Raw genomic sequence first — 15,228 nt, 5'->3', positions numbered from 1 at the left:
TAGGATGATGGTAACCAATACATCGGCCATATCTCTCATAAGCATCTTGCCATACACTAGGATAAAATTTCTTCAAATATCGTCCATTAATAACTTTAGGCAGTTTCTCTTCTTGCAAACTTTTTAGCAGATAAGAATTTCCAGGGACGATACTTAGAATTTTGTATGGACCTTCCCAACTCGAAGACCATTTGCCAAATTTTTTATCCTTCGATACTATAGGCAACATAGTCTTCCACACAAGATCACTTATTTGAAATGACTTTACTTTTAGCTTCCTATTATAGGCTTTGGCTACCCTCAACTTGCCTTTCTCGATCTCTCTCAAAGCCTTCAACCTTTCATCTGTCACTTCATCAATCTTATCCATCATTAGATCATAGTAATCCATAGCCAACAGGTTATTCTGCTTGGCTAATCTCAAAGCATTAAGATTCACTTCAACAGGTAAAATGACTTCTTGTCCATAAACAAGTTCATACGACGTTACTTTAGTGGCACCATGTCAAGATATACGATGTGCCAACAAAACCTCCGATAGAATTTCATGCCATCTCCTGGGATGTTCCTTTATTTTTGTCTTGATAAGCTTAATCAAAATTTTATTACTAAACTCGGCCTAACCATTGGCCTGAGCATAATAATGAGATGAATTAGGAAGCTTAATTTTCAATGATTCAGCAAATTTATGTACCTGGTGCGACATGAATGAAGTATCTTGTTTCGTAGTTAAAGTCTGCGGAATGCGGAATCTATGAACAATATGCTCCAAAATAAAGTCAATTACCTTCTTATATGTCATGTTCTTGAGAGGAACAACTTCAGTCCACTTAGTAAAGTAATCAATACCCAACAAAATAAAGCGATGACCTTTAGATGACGGAGGATGTATTTGGCCGATGAAATCCAAACCTCAACCTCGGAACGGCCATGGTTTGATAATAGGATGCATCATAGTAGCAGAAACTAATTGGATATTACTAAACTTTTGACACACCTTGCATCCTTTATAATACCTGAAGCAATCATTAAGCATAGTAGGCCAATAAAAATCAGCTATCTTTAGTAACCACTTCATCTTGCGCGCTAATTGATACGTGCAACATATGCCTTCATGCACTTCTCCCATAGCAATTCTAGCTTCATCAGAATCCAAGCATTTGAGAAGCACACCATCCACAGTCTGGCAATATAAATCATCATTCAACAATGTATACTTGAAAGCTTGGAGCCGAAACTTTCTATCGATACTATTGCTTGGATTTTTCAAGTAATCAATGAGATGCTTTCTCCAATCTTCACCTTCAGCAACTTCAACATTCTCTCCCAATGAAGAAGATACAACTGAACCCAAAAATTTATGTTCGGCTATACAAGGATCAACACTTCCAACCATCGGTCTTTCAATCACAAAGAATTTACCTCTACCAACTTGATAACCGGATGCTTGTTATGCTAAATCATTAGCATAAAAATTATTATCTCTAGACACATGATTGATAGTAAAATCATCCAAAATAGCAATAATATATAGACACTTATCAAGATAACTATTTAGTGATTCGTCGAAATATTGATAATTACCGGAAACTTGCTGCACAACTAACAACAAATCACCAAAAGCCTCCATGTTCTTCACACCCATGGAGCTCAAAATTTCTAATCCTAATAAGAGAGCTTCATATTCGGCTTGATTATTACTATAAAAATATTCTAGACGACAAGATATTTCAAAAACAGCACCTCTAGGTGACACAAAAATAATACCAACACCTTATCCAACTCCGCAAGCCGAACCATCAAAATAAAACTTCCATGGTTTAATAGATATAAAACCGACATCTAAATCATGCTTATCATCAATCTGATGGTCAACAATAAAATTAGCTACAATTTAGCCTTTCATAGATTTCAATGATTCATAAACCAAATCATATTATATAAGTGTATAATCCCATTTACCAATTCTACCACTCAAAATTGGCTTTTGCAACATATATCACATCGGCTTGACATGCTACTATACAAGTACTGGATAGTAAATAATACCTTAACTTTGTGCAAGCATAATATAGCGATAAGCATAATTTTTCAATAAAGACATACCTTGTCTTCGCTTCCAAAAGACGTCGGCTCAAATAAGCGATTGAATACTCTTTACCATCAACTTCTTGTACCAAAACATCATCAATCACATTATCTCCCACAGAAATATATAGCCGAAAAGGTAATTCTACTTTAGGCGCCCGAAGCATTGGAGGAGTAGACAAATATTTCTTAATCTCATCAAATGCACGTTGCTGCTCTGCCCCCAAGTAAATTTGGTCTCATTTTTTAACTGAAGTATAGGTGAAAAAGCACTGATTTTGCCGGACAAGATTGATATAAATCTTCTCAGGTAATTCACCTTGCTTAGAAATTTCTGCATATCTCTTTTACAAGTAGGGGTCTGAACCTTTTGTATAGCTTCTATTTTATTAGGATCTATCTCTATGCCTTTCTCATGTATAATAAAGCCTAAAAACTTTCCAACCGACACACTAAAAGCACATTTGAGTGAATTCATTTTCAGACCATACCGACGCATTTTTTCAAAGGCTAAACGTAAATCGGCTACATGAGAATCATTACCATCCGATTTAACAACTATGTCGTCAATATATGCTTCTAATATGACACCAAGTAAATTATAAAAAATTAAATTCATAGCCCTTTGATAAGTAGCACCGGCATTTTCAACCCAAAAGTCATAACCACCCACTCAAATAAACCAACAAAATTAGGACAACGAAAAACCATTTTAGACATATCTTCCTCGGCCATAAAAATTTGATTATAACTAGCATTACCATAAAAAAAACTAATTATTCTATGTCCTGAAGTATCATTGATTAACATGTCAGCTATAGCCATAGGATATTCATCTTTAGGAGTAGCTTTATTCAAATCTCTAAAATCAATGCAAACTCGTAACTTACCGCTACTCTTTTTCTCCACCGGGACAACGTTGGAAATCCAATCAGCATATCTATAAGGCCTAATGAATACCGCTTTGAACTACCGGTCTATTTCTTCTTTGATCCGATCATACATATTAGGATTAAACTTTTTAGGTGGCTGTTTATAAAGTCTAAATCTCGCTTTATAGGCAACCGATATTGTACTAACTCTGGATCAAGTTCCGACATCTCAAGATATTTCAAACAAAATAATCAACTTACTCTTTAAACAAGTCGATTATTGACTCATTTGATACCTGGCACACACCGCCACAAGCTAGCTTTCTCCGTTCTGGAGCACACGAGGCTTGCGCATCGCGCACAAATCATCTGGTCTTTGAAGATTTCTTGCTGTTGTTTGTCCTTATCATGGTGTGTCCGCTGCAGTATTTACTGATTTTTATTCAATGCTGTTAAATCTAACTACAAAGGTGTCGTCATGCTCTCAGAATTAAACCTGCGCATCAAACTAATTAATTGTTCCTCTTTAGATCTGGTTGTTCAAGAAATTAGGGGATGAAATGAATGGCGGCATCGACTTCTTATAGTTCATATCGCTAATCATCTAATCGCAGCGAGATGTTAATTAATCAAGATGAACAGCGCTATGACAGAGGACTATGATAGACAATGCCACGAGAGAAATGAACGTAGGGAGAAGAAAGTATTTCTGGACTAGTTAAAGGGACGGCGATGGGATGCTGCCGAGTCCAAAGGGATCGGCTTGACGCTGCATGCTATTAGCGTTCTGCTTAGGATTAGAATTTTATGTCAGTCCCTCATTCAAGAATTCTGGTCATTGTGTGCTTAACCAGAAAAAAATCGGGTTGGTTTGGGTTGTAGGAAAAAACACAGGAAATTTTAGATGAATACGTGAGATTTCCGCTTTACAATTCGGCAAAGCTAGCGCTCGGACGTCCGATATATCGGACATTGCAACTGCTCGTCCTAACATCGAAGACTAATGTCTACAAAATTTGAAATCAACGTTCGCAACATAAAAAAATTGCACCACAAAAGCACATAGATCCGGACATTAAAAAATTATCCATTTAAGTTAATTCCTATATTTCGAGATGCAACGTACGAAAATAACTTCTGCAAGTACAAAATTTCATAACATCTGAAATATTAAATTTGAACGTCTAAAACATTGAAGATACGAAAAATATAGGAATTAATTCGAATGGATAATTTTTCGGGTTCAAATCTGTACATAAGAAATTTCAGGATGCAACATTCTCGTAGAACTTCTGCAACAAATTTTCATAACGTCTAAAATATTAAATTTGAACGTCTGAAACATTGGAGATATATAGGAATTAACTCGAATGGATAATATTTTTGGGTCTGGATCTATACGTAAGAGATTCCTGGGATGCAATGTACGGAAATAACTATGATAATAATTTTTTATAACATCTAAAACATTAAATTTGAACGCCTCAACCATTGGAGATGCGAAAATATTTTTGTATCGATCCAATAATACTGTGAGCTGAGCAGGCCGTTCTTTCGATGTATCGAAATGTGAGCATTTCCGCTTACAATTCATTGATATGTAGCTGGGCCAGGCAATGGTCCCAACCGATCTGGCCTTTCTCTCTCACTTACTACACATCTTTTAATTCAGATTCCTAGCAATAAACGGTGGGGCATTGATGTAAGAAGGCAGGAACGAGATGAGTTTCTGCATCGTCGACTAGGGCGACGCAGTTGTCGGGGGAACAGAGGCAAGGACGGCTCTTCGGCAGCAGCGTTGCCAAGGACGGCTCTTCGACGGTGTAGCAGCAGCGCCATATGTGTTGGTTGGCAAGTCACACAGCGTGTTTTACCTCCATCCTACGCGCAGGAACGAAAACAAAAAAGGTCTAGCGGACGTTAGTTTTCCTGTGGTTTTCCTTCTACATCGTAGGCAAAAGAAACATTCCTGTGATATTCTTTTGCCTCAATCCAGTGAACCAAAGGGATGAGCAGTGACTAATCCTATAGGACTGCTATTCCTACATTTTCCTCCACTTCTTCTGTAAACCAAAGGAGCCCTTAGTACCATACGGGTGTGCGTAGGCTTGCATTATCGTGTTCGCACCTTATGCGAGCAAGTGCACTACAAAGGACACAAGGACTTTATTCATATGCATCATAGCTGATATATATGCATGGACATATCGGCTCCCGAAAATCCATGCATATCGCTTAGCAGTACAAAGTACAAACTCGTACATCGACGATGATCACCTCGCAGGAGCTAGCACCAATTACATAGTATCATAGCGCTTGAGTTTATTGGAGGCACACTGAATGCGCACCATGCATTCGTCGTGGCAGATGTCGGACTACTGCGCTAAAGTTGTATTGGTTTCAACTGAAGTAGTCTTGTTGAAGAGCTCCTCCACGGCAATGGTCGTTTCGCCGACGCCATGACCATGACAGTGGCCGCTTTGGCAGCCGGCGCCGCAGTAATCGCCGCCGAGGCCGCAATATCCGTCCCGACTGCAACAGTAGTCGTTGGGGCAAATGGCGCCACCAGCCTGCCTGCCGCAGCGCTTGGTGCAACAGGCACCGCTCTGGCAGCCATCACCGCAGAACTCTGAGCCGAGGCCGCAATACCCGTACTGGCTGCAACAGAGGTTGTCGGGGCATACTTGGCCGCCGGCCAAGCTTCCGCACTTTCTGTTGGCGCGGCAAGCTCCACTTTGGCAGCCGTCACCGCAGAATTCTTGACCGAAGCCGCAATAACCGTATTGACTGCAGCATTGGTTGTTGGGACAAGTTGCACCGCCGGCTTGGCTGCCGCACCGAAGGCTAGGGCAGCAAGCACCGCTTTGGCAGCCGGCGCCGCAGTAGTTGCTGCCAAGACCGCAATACCCGTACTGGCTGCAGCAGAGGTTATTTGGGCATATCACGCCGCCGGCCTGCTTGCCGCAACGCTGCGCACGCGCGGCCACCATTACACAGGCGAGGGCGGTCATAGTGCCCAGCAGGTTCGAAGCTCTCGCTGCGGTGAACATTGTCATACGCTCTGTTGGGTAGTATTCGGCTGGATGGGTGGACTAGCAGGAGATAAGATCCCTAGCCGTGAGGTCCCTTATATAAGTTCAGGCCGGTCAAAAGAGCTGGCTAGATTTCCAGGTGGCACATTGGATGCTCCTGATATGCGTGCATGCAGCCAGAAACTGAAATCAAACATGTACAGCGCACACATCTTGCTTCTTATCTGCAGTTATGTCCCAATTATTTTTCTTTCCGGTGCTCACCATGCGCGTTATTTTGTCTCCTGTCATAGCACAATTCATTAGGAGCTTGTGTTGAGCAAAATGTCTACATCAAAAGTGGTTTACACTTGAAAAAACTAGATGACATGTAAATACCAAATCTGAAACAAACATTGGTCCTAAGTATCTTGGGCAAAAACAAAACGTGACCCACAATGTGCCTCTGTGTACAAACACACAAACACCATTATCCATTCATGCCTATATACTATGGTAGATAGGGACAGACAACGGCACAATATCTCTATTTGTAGCTATGAAAGAGTCCCAGCAAAAACGGTGCTAACTTGAGTGCCTGCTACATTTTCTACAACGCCTAACCAATGACATTCACAGGAAATTGAACTAATCGATTGATAAATAAAGCATGTTTAATCAGGAAACAGAAATGGGCAAGAAAGCTCCGGTAACAACATCCAGACTTTACATAGATGTAACACTGTGAAATGGTGAAGGAATCTTATCTATTGGACCACAAATATAGTACCCCCACTGTTCTGAACAATGTCTCTTGATTGGTGACATGCAATTCAGAGAGAGACAGAGAGAGAAGTTGGCGAACAGCGTGTATCACGTTGGAGAGAGAGAGAAGTTGGCGAACAACGTGTATCACGTTGTCTCTTGTTTCGCAGCCGTAATATGTTTTGTGCTTGAGCATAAGAGAAATTGGGTTGCAAGAATGCATCCATGCATATGTATTATAGTAGATATAGATAAAACATTGATGATTCTATGCATTATTTGTTGGTTTCTGAGTCCTAAATAGAATGGGGCTGCGAGTCCGCTACATTTCTACAACTCCCAAACAATGAGGACATGGCACTCAATAAAGCAGGGTACGTACTATTACAACCAACTAGGATTAAATAAGACAAGAAATTGAACTAGTCGATAAATAAAGCATGTCTTATGGAACATTCATCAAGTTTTCAAGATCATTTCTACCCCACTTAGTTACGAATGTTTTACACCAAATCAGTTTCCACCCCTACACATCCATAAGTGGGTCCAATGGAACCAATTTTTCTCTTTTGAACAAATCTCTTCACTTTGCAACAATCATTGAAACAAACATGCTAACAAAAAATTATATTAGTTTATAAAACGAAATATTAAATGAAATGAGTCACTAACACGTGGACCTCGATTTACAGTGAACTAAGCCCCACGGTCTCTTGACCAGCCAGGGCCCGCTGACACCATAAAAGATCATGTGGTACATAGCGTCAAGCTTTCTACATTCATTGTTCTACAATTGCAGAGAGATCTATGCATATGTATATCAAGATTTATCTCTTTATAAAAAGAGAATCTTCTTCTGTAGCACAACCAGATAAGTTAAAGATATTTGTAGCATAAGCTACTGTTGGTGAAATAAAATATCTTCTATGAACAATATGTGGTGGAAGCTTAATTCACTTGAGTGACTCAAGCTTAGAGAATAAGAGGAAGAGATTGCCTATAGTGATCATAAAAAAATTTTGCCCTTGGCACTATGTGCCTATGGTCAGTATTTGCATTATTTTTCAGAGCATAAAGGTTCCAAAAAGCCCCTATGAAAGTAGAGATAAAAGCTACCACTGTGCAACCGGGACACAGGATCAGCTTAATAAACCTTCGCCCAGGCCTAAAGCCAATATATCAGCCTCTCTGATGATATAACCTAACTGTAGCAGTAATCATGGCAGCAAGTGGCCATGACGCTTGGTCAGTTACGGACTACATCTGTCTAATGTGGCATATTAGGCCATCCCCTGATTACATTTTCTACAACGCCTAACCAATGACATAGATGTAACACTGTAAAATGGTGAAGGAATCTCATCTATTGGACCACAAATATAGTGCCCCACAGTTCTGAACAATGTCTCTAGATTGGTGACATGCAATTCACATAGAGAGACAGAGAGAGAAGTTGGCGAACAGCGTGTATCACGTTGTCTCTTGTTTTGTAGCCGTAATATGTTTTGTGCTTGAGCATAAGAGAAATTGGGTTGCAAGCAAGCATCCATGCACATGTAGTATAGTAGATATGGAGAAAACATTGGTAATTCGATGCATTATTTGTTGGTTCTGAGTCCTAGCTAGAATGAGGCTGCGAGTTCGCTACATTTTCTACAACGCCCAAAGAATGAGGACATGGCAGTCAATAATACAGGATACATACTATTACAGCAGTTGGAGCAAGTTTCTTCTAACAAGGAGACTCAAGTTTGGGGACGAAGTTTGAGAGGAAGGAACACAACGAATATATTGATTATAAAGATATAGACTGGGCCAGGGGAGTACCACAGGAAAACTCTGCAATTATGCTCTTTCGTACTGTGTTGAGCTTGTCCCCTGCTCAGACGGCCAGGGCCCCTTATTTATAGGGTTGGGCGTAGCTTAGCATGCAAGTTACCACTATATGCAAAATATGCAAGATAAGATCGAGTTACATGACCTTATCCTAAATAGCTACTTTTTACCTACATTGGAGATAGATATCTACTATGTTAATTGTTGGGGTGCCTGTACCCAGAGGGGTGAGCCGGTTGCTAATTGCAGCCCAACGCTGTAACATCAGAGGTGTTAGGATAACTCCCATTGTACTACGGTGTCAGGACAGCGTATATACAGTATAGAATACATATATTACCGAATGTAACTGACATATCAACAACAAAAACACAGAAGTATTACAAAGGCTCAACAACATTACAAAATACAATACAGAATCAATTTATTACTAAATGTAATCCATATATATCACAAAGTCACACATTTACAAAGCCTCACTATATTACAAAGTCACAAAGTCAATATTACATAGCCTCACGACATTTGCATAGCATTCTTCACTCTTCATTCTTCATTCTTCTATGAACCCCGTGCCTGACAATATATAAACTAACAAATTAGCTATAGCACAGTAAATTAAAAGAAAGTAATGAGTTCATTTGGTTCATTTTCAATATATTGAACTGACAGGCTTCTGTTGAGATTACAAACCTTGGCTAATAAAGTTTTCGGGATCATAAAATTCACCGGTCTCCTTTATGATCTCCCCAAGTATGAAACTGACGAGCCTTTTTTTGAATATACATGAGAGCATCCTTCGAAAGGTTATTTGTAGGAAATTTATATGTCTGTAGGAGAAACTTAAAATAGTTAGACACAACGATGAAAAATGCATTTTAATATAATATAATTACACTAACCGACGGATATACTAGTGGACTAGAGCAAATGATTTGCATCATATACTGGGCAACATAGAACCCACAAAGGTTGATGCCCTGCGGCTGCCTGTGACACTGTAGAAATTTGTGTTTGTGGACGGTACATTTAGTTGTATGGAATGCATATTATAACGGTAACTTGATATGCGATGGAAGAATTATTACCAAAAACTTATGTTGGTGGCTCGCCTTGTGTTTATCTTTCCGTACAATCCCGCCCATCGAAACATACTTCGCGAACGCCCTTGTCAACAATTTTGTCAGATCTGAATACCTCTCTTTGTCGTAGTATATCGAGTCGAGGTATATGCAGTGTTGATTGTGTATAAAGATACAAACTCGCATCCAATGGTCTAGGTAGTTGTACGGTAGAAGAATTAGGTCATTCGATCCACATAGGGCGACCATGGACTCCACGACGTATTTCTTGACCTCCCCCAGAGACCAAGTGATTGTTGACCCACATACGACCTATGGATCGAGGAATCCAATTCTCAGATTCTCTCTCCTAGCTTCTTCAATAATAAGTCTACACATAAGAGTAATGTAGATGAATGAACGTATCAATGAGTTGGTCGGTTCATTAAGCATAGACCATGATTAGTAACATTTACAGTGTCCAACATCTCAATAGATCGACGTCCAGCTTGTCAAGACGGTAGAGGAGGAATAAATCATCGAAGGTCACGATGAAGTGTCCAGCTGGTTGCAAGAAATGTTGCCGCTAGTACTTGGCGCTGAAACAAGGAGAAAGATGTTTCTCCTGATGAAACCACTTAAGGTATAGGTCGTGCATAATTGTACTTGGTCAGCCCAATTGCTCTAATGCTCTCTTGCTCACTAATGGCTCGCTTGGCACGTAGGTGTTTGACAGATGTTCTTCTTCTACCTCCTTGCTCTTGTCCTTCTGTTTGTTGGCTCTGAGCATTCCGGGAGGTGCCGTTTTGGCGGATTGTTGGCCAGATCTGCTGGACACTTGTTGTTGCTCATGTGGTGCACAAGAAGATTTGCCCTTTGATAGAGCACGATGAAAAGAGAAGTCGCTGCCGTCGCGTACTGGAGACAGAGGCTGCGGAGGCGATGGAGGTACAACCAGTGTTATGAACTTCTTCAGCCATTGGATGAAGGAGTGGACAACCTCCCCAAGTGTCCTGACGTCATCCTCTGGGGGAATAGGAATTGGGAGGGACGTACAATTCTTGTGTATCAAGTCCACTGACACCTTAGCATAACCAGGCTCTAGCAGTAGTCCGTGGATCGTCTGATCCCTACCACATGGGAACGTCAAGCCCGTGCCAACCTAAATGATGTTATCGGTGCCAACAGTGGTGGGCAGTATGAGCTTGCACTTGGTGGCTGCCTGTATGTCATCGACGGGGTATCTTGCGCCAGGGACCTCTTTTGGAATGTCATCGTCCGAGGTCTTACCTTCAAATCTGCCGATAGGGAAGTCCTGTTGATCGAGCATGTTATCTGGATCGTTCCTTGGTGCAGATGCACAACTGCTCCAGTGTCGAGCCAGTGCAGATTCAAGTGTTGTGGCTGCATCCGGCTGCCTCATTGCCCATACTCCTCGACCCGTTGTTCCATCCTTTCTGCAAGCATATCCATCTGTTCTTTCATCCTTGCTTCGACCTCAGTGACAATCTCCATTCTCATCCATTCACGTTCGGCTACATCGTGCTCAGCTTTCTCCTTCGGCTCCTATATGAATCGGTGTCGTTAGGGAATCCCAATTTCCATGGAACGGAAACTCCTATGCCACATGTGCGACCCGGGTGCTCTTTGTTCTACAGAGCCGAGGTTAGTATGTCTTTTTCTCGAGATGGCTGGAATGATCCTTGAGTGGATTCTTCCAAAAGTTGCATGATCCTTCGAGCCACTTGCTCGGTTTTTGGCTATCTGAAGGTGACAGAATCATCGGCCGAGCGTACGGCCCTTCCTTGGAACCAGTTCCGGGCCTACCTCTCTGGGATCTGTGAAAATGGTGTGGAGCGATTGTCCCGAGCTGCCTGCTGATCCTCCTTATCCCAGTCCAACTCCTTGCGCGTGTACCCACCAGTGCCGAGCCTATGGGGTGCGTGTTGCGTGACTGGCTCGTCTTGTTAGCCTGACTCTGCTACTGAAATTCCTCAGACTAGCACCTCTCCACAAACTCTACCCGTTGATCCGCCAAGTACCCATAAGCAATATTATTGGGGATGAGATCCTATTTCACATATGTATTATACAGCTCGCTCTTGAAGGTCTTCCACACCTTTCCCATCTTGGCTATTGCCTGTCTTTCCATGTCCTCCAAGGAGCACCCTTCAGGAAAGACAAATTGGACTTTAATTGTTTCCCACAAGAAGCTTCTCTCGCTCTGCGGCACGGCCTTCCAGTTTGGGTAGGTTATCCTGGCCCTTGTCCATCTGAGTGAGGCACATGCTCTACGGAATGCCACCTGAGCTTGCTGAGGCTGTGTTGGCACGCCTACCTCATTGATGTGAGTTAAGGTGTAGTGACCCGTGGTCATTTGGTTTTTGCCTCGGCCACCTCGCTTTTGTTTCTGCGTCTGAGTTTCTTCTCTTTGCTTCTAAGAAGTGGCATCGGCATCTCGTTGAGCAGTGACCCCCTCTTGTTGTTGAGGAGAAGAGGCCAGAGGTAGTTCGCGTTCATCTCCATTCGATCATCAAGAAGGGCTTATTGTTAATGTTGTATGATGTTACTCGATTATTATGTACCTATATATTGAAGTGTAATATATAACAATGAATTAGTTATGATTATACTTAAAAATCTCATCTCATTAATTTGGAGTTCGTATGAATTAGTTATGATGAGTACCCACACCATGTGATAGTACAAATTTAATCATAAATTTACATATAAATTACTTCTCATTTGGAGTTTGTATGGATTATTTATGATTTTTGCAAGCTTCAATGTTTTGCTGCAAAATCAATAGTATAGACGACTCATAGTTATGACACGTTTGTACTATTTGTACAGACGGCTTTTAATAAAAATCCGTCTGTACTAATGGTAGTAGTACAGACGGCTCGTATTTATGACCCATCTATACAAATGTGGCTATAAATAATGTTTCGTCCAACCCGCGCCGCACCAAGTGTAACCCTAGCCGCTCGTCTCCCTCACGACCCCAGCGACTCCTCCCCGGCGGTGTCCTCCACGCGACTCCTCCCCGTCGGCTCCCTCCCAGCAACCTCCATCCCCGACGGCTCCTCCATCCCTGTCTCCCTTCTCCCTCCGCGGTGGCTCCTCCCAGGCGACCTCCCTCCCCGGTGACCTCCCTCCCAGGTGGCCCTCGTCCCTCCCCGATGGCCCTCGTCCCTTCCCGGTGACCTCCCTCCCTGGAGAGCCACCGGTAGGACCTTCACGCTTTTGCTTTGTGGTGATCTGGCTAGCCTCCGTGCCGTGACTGTTGAGATGGTGCTGATGTGATTTGTGTTGGTCGGCCGTTCTTTTGTGATGGTGATCCAGTCGGTGCTTCTTGCGCCGCGTCCGTGGTGCTGGCCGGCTGTTGTGATTTGTGGTGGTGATGTGCTGTTGGTTTGTATTCAGGCTGGCTGTTGTTGTGATAGTGATCCAGCCGGTGCTGTGCTGTTGGTTTGTATTCAGGCCAGATGGTTATGTTCTTTGATGAATCCTATTGTTTATAAGTCTTGCATAGATGTGTTCAATTGGGCATGTATTACAATAGTTTGCTCGATGATGAAATACATTTGATGAGAATGGGCGTGTTTCTGAGTACACTAGTGTAGACCTGTAATTTTGCTGGTTCTGTGATATTCTCAGTTTGCACCTGGAGATATGTCGGTGTGTTTTGCTCGATTTGTTTTGGCTCTGAGATGAGATGCTTGCACTTGGTGATAGCTTGGTTAACCTATTAGATGCTTGGTACACAAGTGCTTCAGAGCTAAATCAGGTTCTAGTTGCTAGGTGAAATCTCAGAAACACTGCTATTTCTATGATGTATTTACTAGAATAATTAGGGAGCAGAACTCTCAAAGTTTTGGGGCCAATTATTGGTCATTTTCTGAGAGCACTCATATTCATTTCCTCCTAATTGGTATATGGTACTGATATATGTATTGATCTGTGTTATTGTAGTTTCTTACCTTCCTGGGGCCAATTGTTGATCATTTTCTTACTTTCCTTGTGTTCCAAGGACATGTTTATTGATCTGTGTTATTCTAGTTTGACAAGTTAGTTATGCATCTCAATTTTGTTTGACCTGATACCCTTCATCGATTGTTGTTTGTACATGGTCACTGAACTATGAGCTATTGCATGTGTTATGCATGTATGACTGCTCTAATATTTATGTGCACTATTTCTTCCATGTTTCTATGATGAAAATTGGTTACACAAAAAAATACCCATCCGGACTATGAAAGAAGGGTGCTACATCCAAATTGCTAAATTTGAATTACCACCATAAACCTAGGTAAGTTTATGATTCATTAGTGTCATCGTTGGAGTCACCACTGGCGATGGCCATCTCCTCCTCCTCCTCTTCATCGTCGTCGGTCATATCGGAGTCGCCGCCAATCTCCTCCTCCTCCTCGTTGTCATCGTCGGTGTCGGAGTCGCCACTCATCTCCTCATCCTCCTCCTCCTCCTCACCGTCGTCGGTGTCAGAGTCGCCGCCCATGTCCACCTCCTCCACCAAGAGGTGTGGGATGGCCTCATCACTGACGATGGAGTTCACCGTTTCCTTAGCTGCGCTAATGAGTTCCGCCTCATGGACGGCGTGATCACCTCATCATTGGCAATCGCTTTCTCCTTCTCATCCTCCTCCTCCGCCTCTACCATCAACAGGTCTCAATCGATGTAGTCATTGTCGAGGGCTGGCACCGAGGATGACGATGCCAGGACCTTGTCGTTGGCAGCCATAGACGGTGCTAGATTAGAGGAGCAGGGCGGTGGGTGCGGCGGCGTCAAGGAGGATGTGTAAATCGGAGGAATGGGCGGTGGGCGTGGCGGGACATAGGAAAAATTGGAGGCTAGAGTTCACGGGCCAATTTATAAACATATCATTAGTGACGGGTAAATTTAACACCCATCACTAATGTTCGGATCACAGTGACGGGTGAACTTACCACCCGTCACTAATGATCGGGTCACATTGACAGGTGGATTTGCCACCCAGTCACTGGGACTTGTTAATTAGTAACGAGTGTTAAATTCACCTGTCACTAATGATATGTTTACTAACGCATGACTTTATCACCCGTCACTAATGACCGCATCCCTCTAAGGGAGTTACCTGTATACTGGCTACCTGAAGCAAAGTTTGGATTTGGCAGTCGTCTCCTCTTGCAAACGTATCACAAATTTGAGGTTACATTGAAATTCAGACTTAACTGAATATCACAAATATTACACCTGGGCAACTTGTTTAGAGAGTACGAAAGGTTCGTCCTTATATTCGACAAGTTTGAGATTTACGCTAGTGAATCCATACTTGTCTTTTGTAACACCATTTGTCCCGTGTACCCAACAGCAACGAAGCAGGGGTACCTTGAATCCCATGTAATCCAGTTCCCATATGGCCTCTATCTGACTGTAGTGTGTGCTCCTATGCATGTTGTTATCATAAGCATCTATACGGACACCGTTGTTCTGGTATGTGCTTTTCTGATCTTGGGCAACCGTGTAAAATGTGTAACCATTTATATCGTACCCTTAATATGTTGTAATTGTGTATATAGGGCATGCTGCTAGTTT

General features: G+C 42.2%; 1 protein-coding gene across 1 annotated transcript; it reads right to left on the bottom strand.

Moving 5' to 3' along the window:
• Window positions 1-5,089: 5,089 nt before the first annotated feature.
• On the bottom strand, window positions 5,090-6,251 carry LOC133902984 (agglutinin isolectin 3-like). The gene has a single exon (XM_062344314.1). The coding sequence runs from the start codon at window positions 6,014-6,016 to the stop codon at window positions 5,336-5,338; it is 681 nt and encodes a 226-aa protein (XP_062200298.1). The 5' UTR covers window positions 6,017-6,251; the 3' UTR covers window positions 5,090-5,335.
• Between the last annotated feature and the right edge of the window lie 8,977 nt (window positions 6,252-15,228).

The sequence above is a fragment of the Phragmites australis genome, chromosome 21 (genome assembly GCF_958298935.1).
Source record: "Phragmites australis chromosome 21, lpPhrAust1.1, whole genome shotgun sequence".
Lineage (NCBI taxonomy): Eukaryota > Viridiplantae > Streptophyta > Magnoliopsida > Poales > Poaceae > Phragmites > Phragmites australis.
The sequence above is the reverse complement of the archived record's forward strand: the minus strand, read 5'-3'. Positions and strand labels throughout refer to the sequence as shown.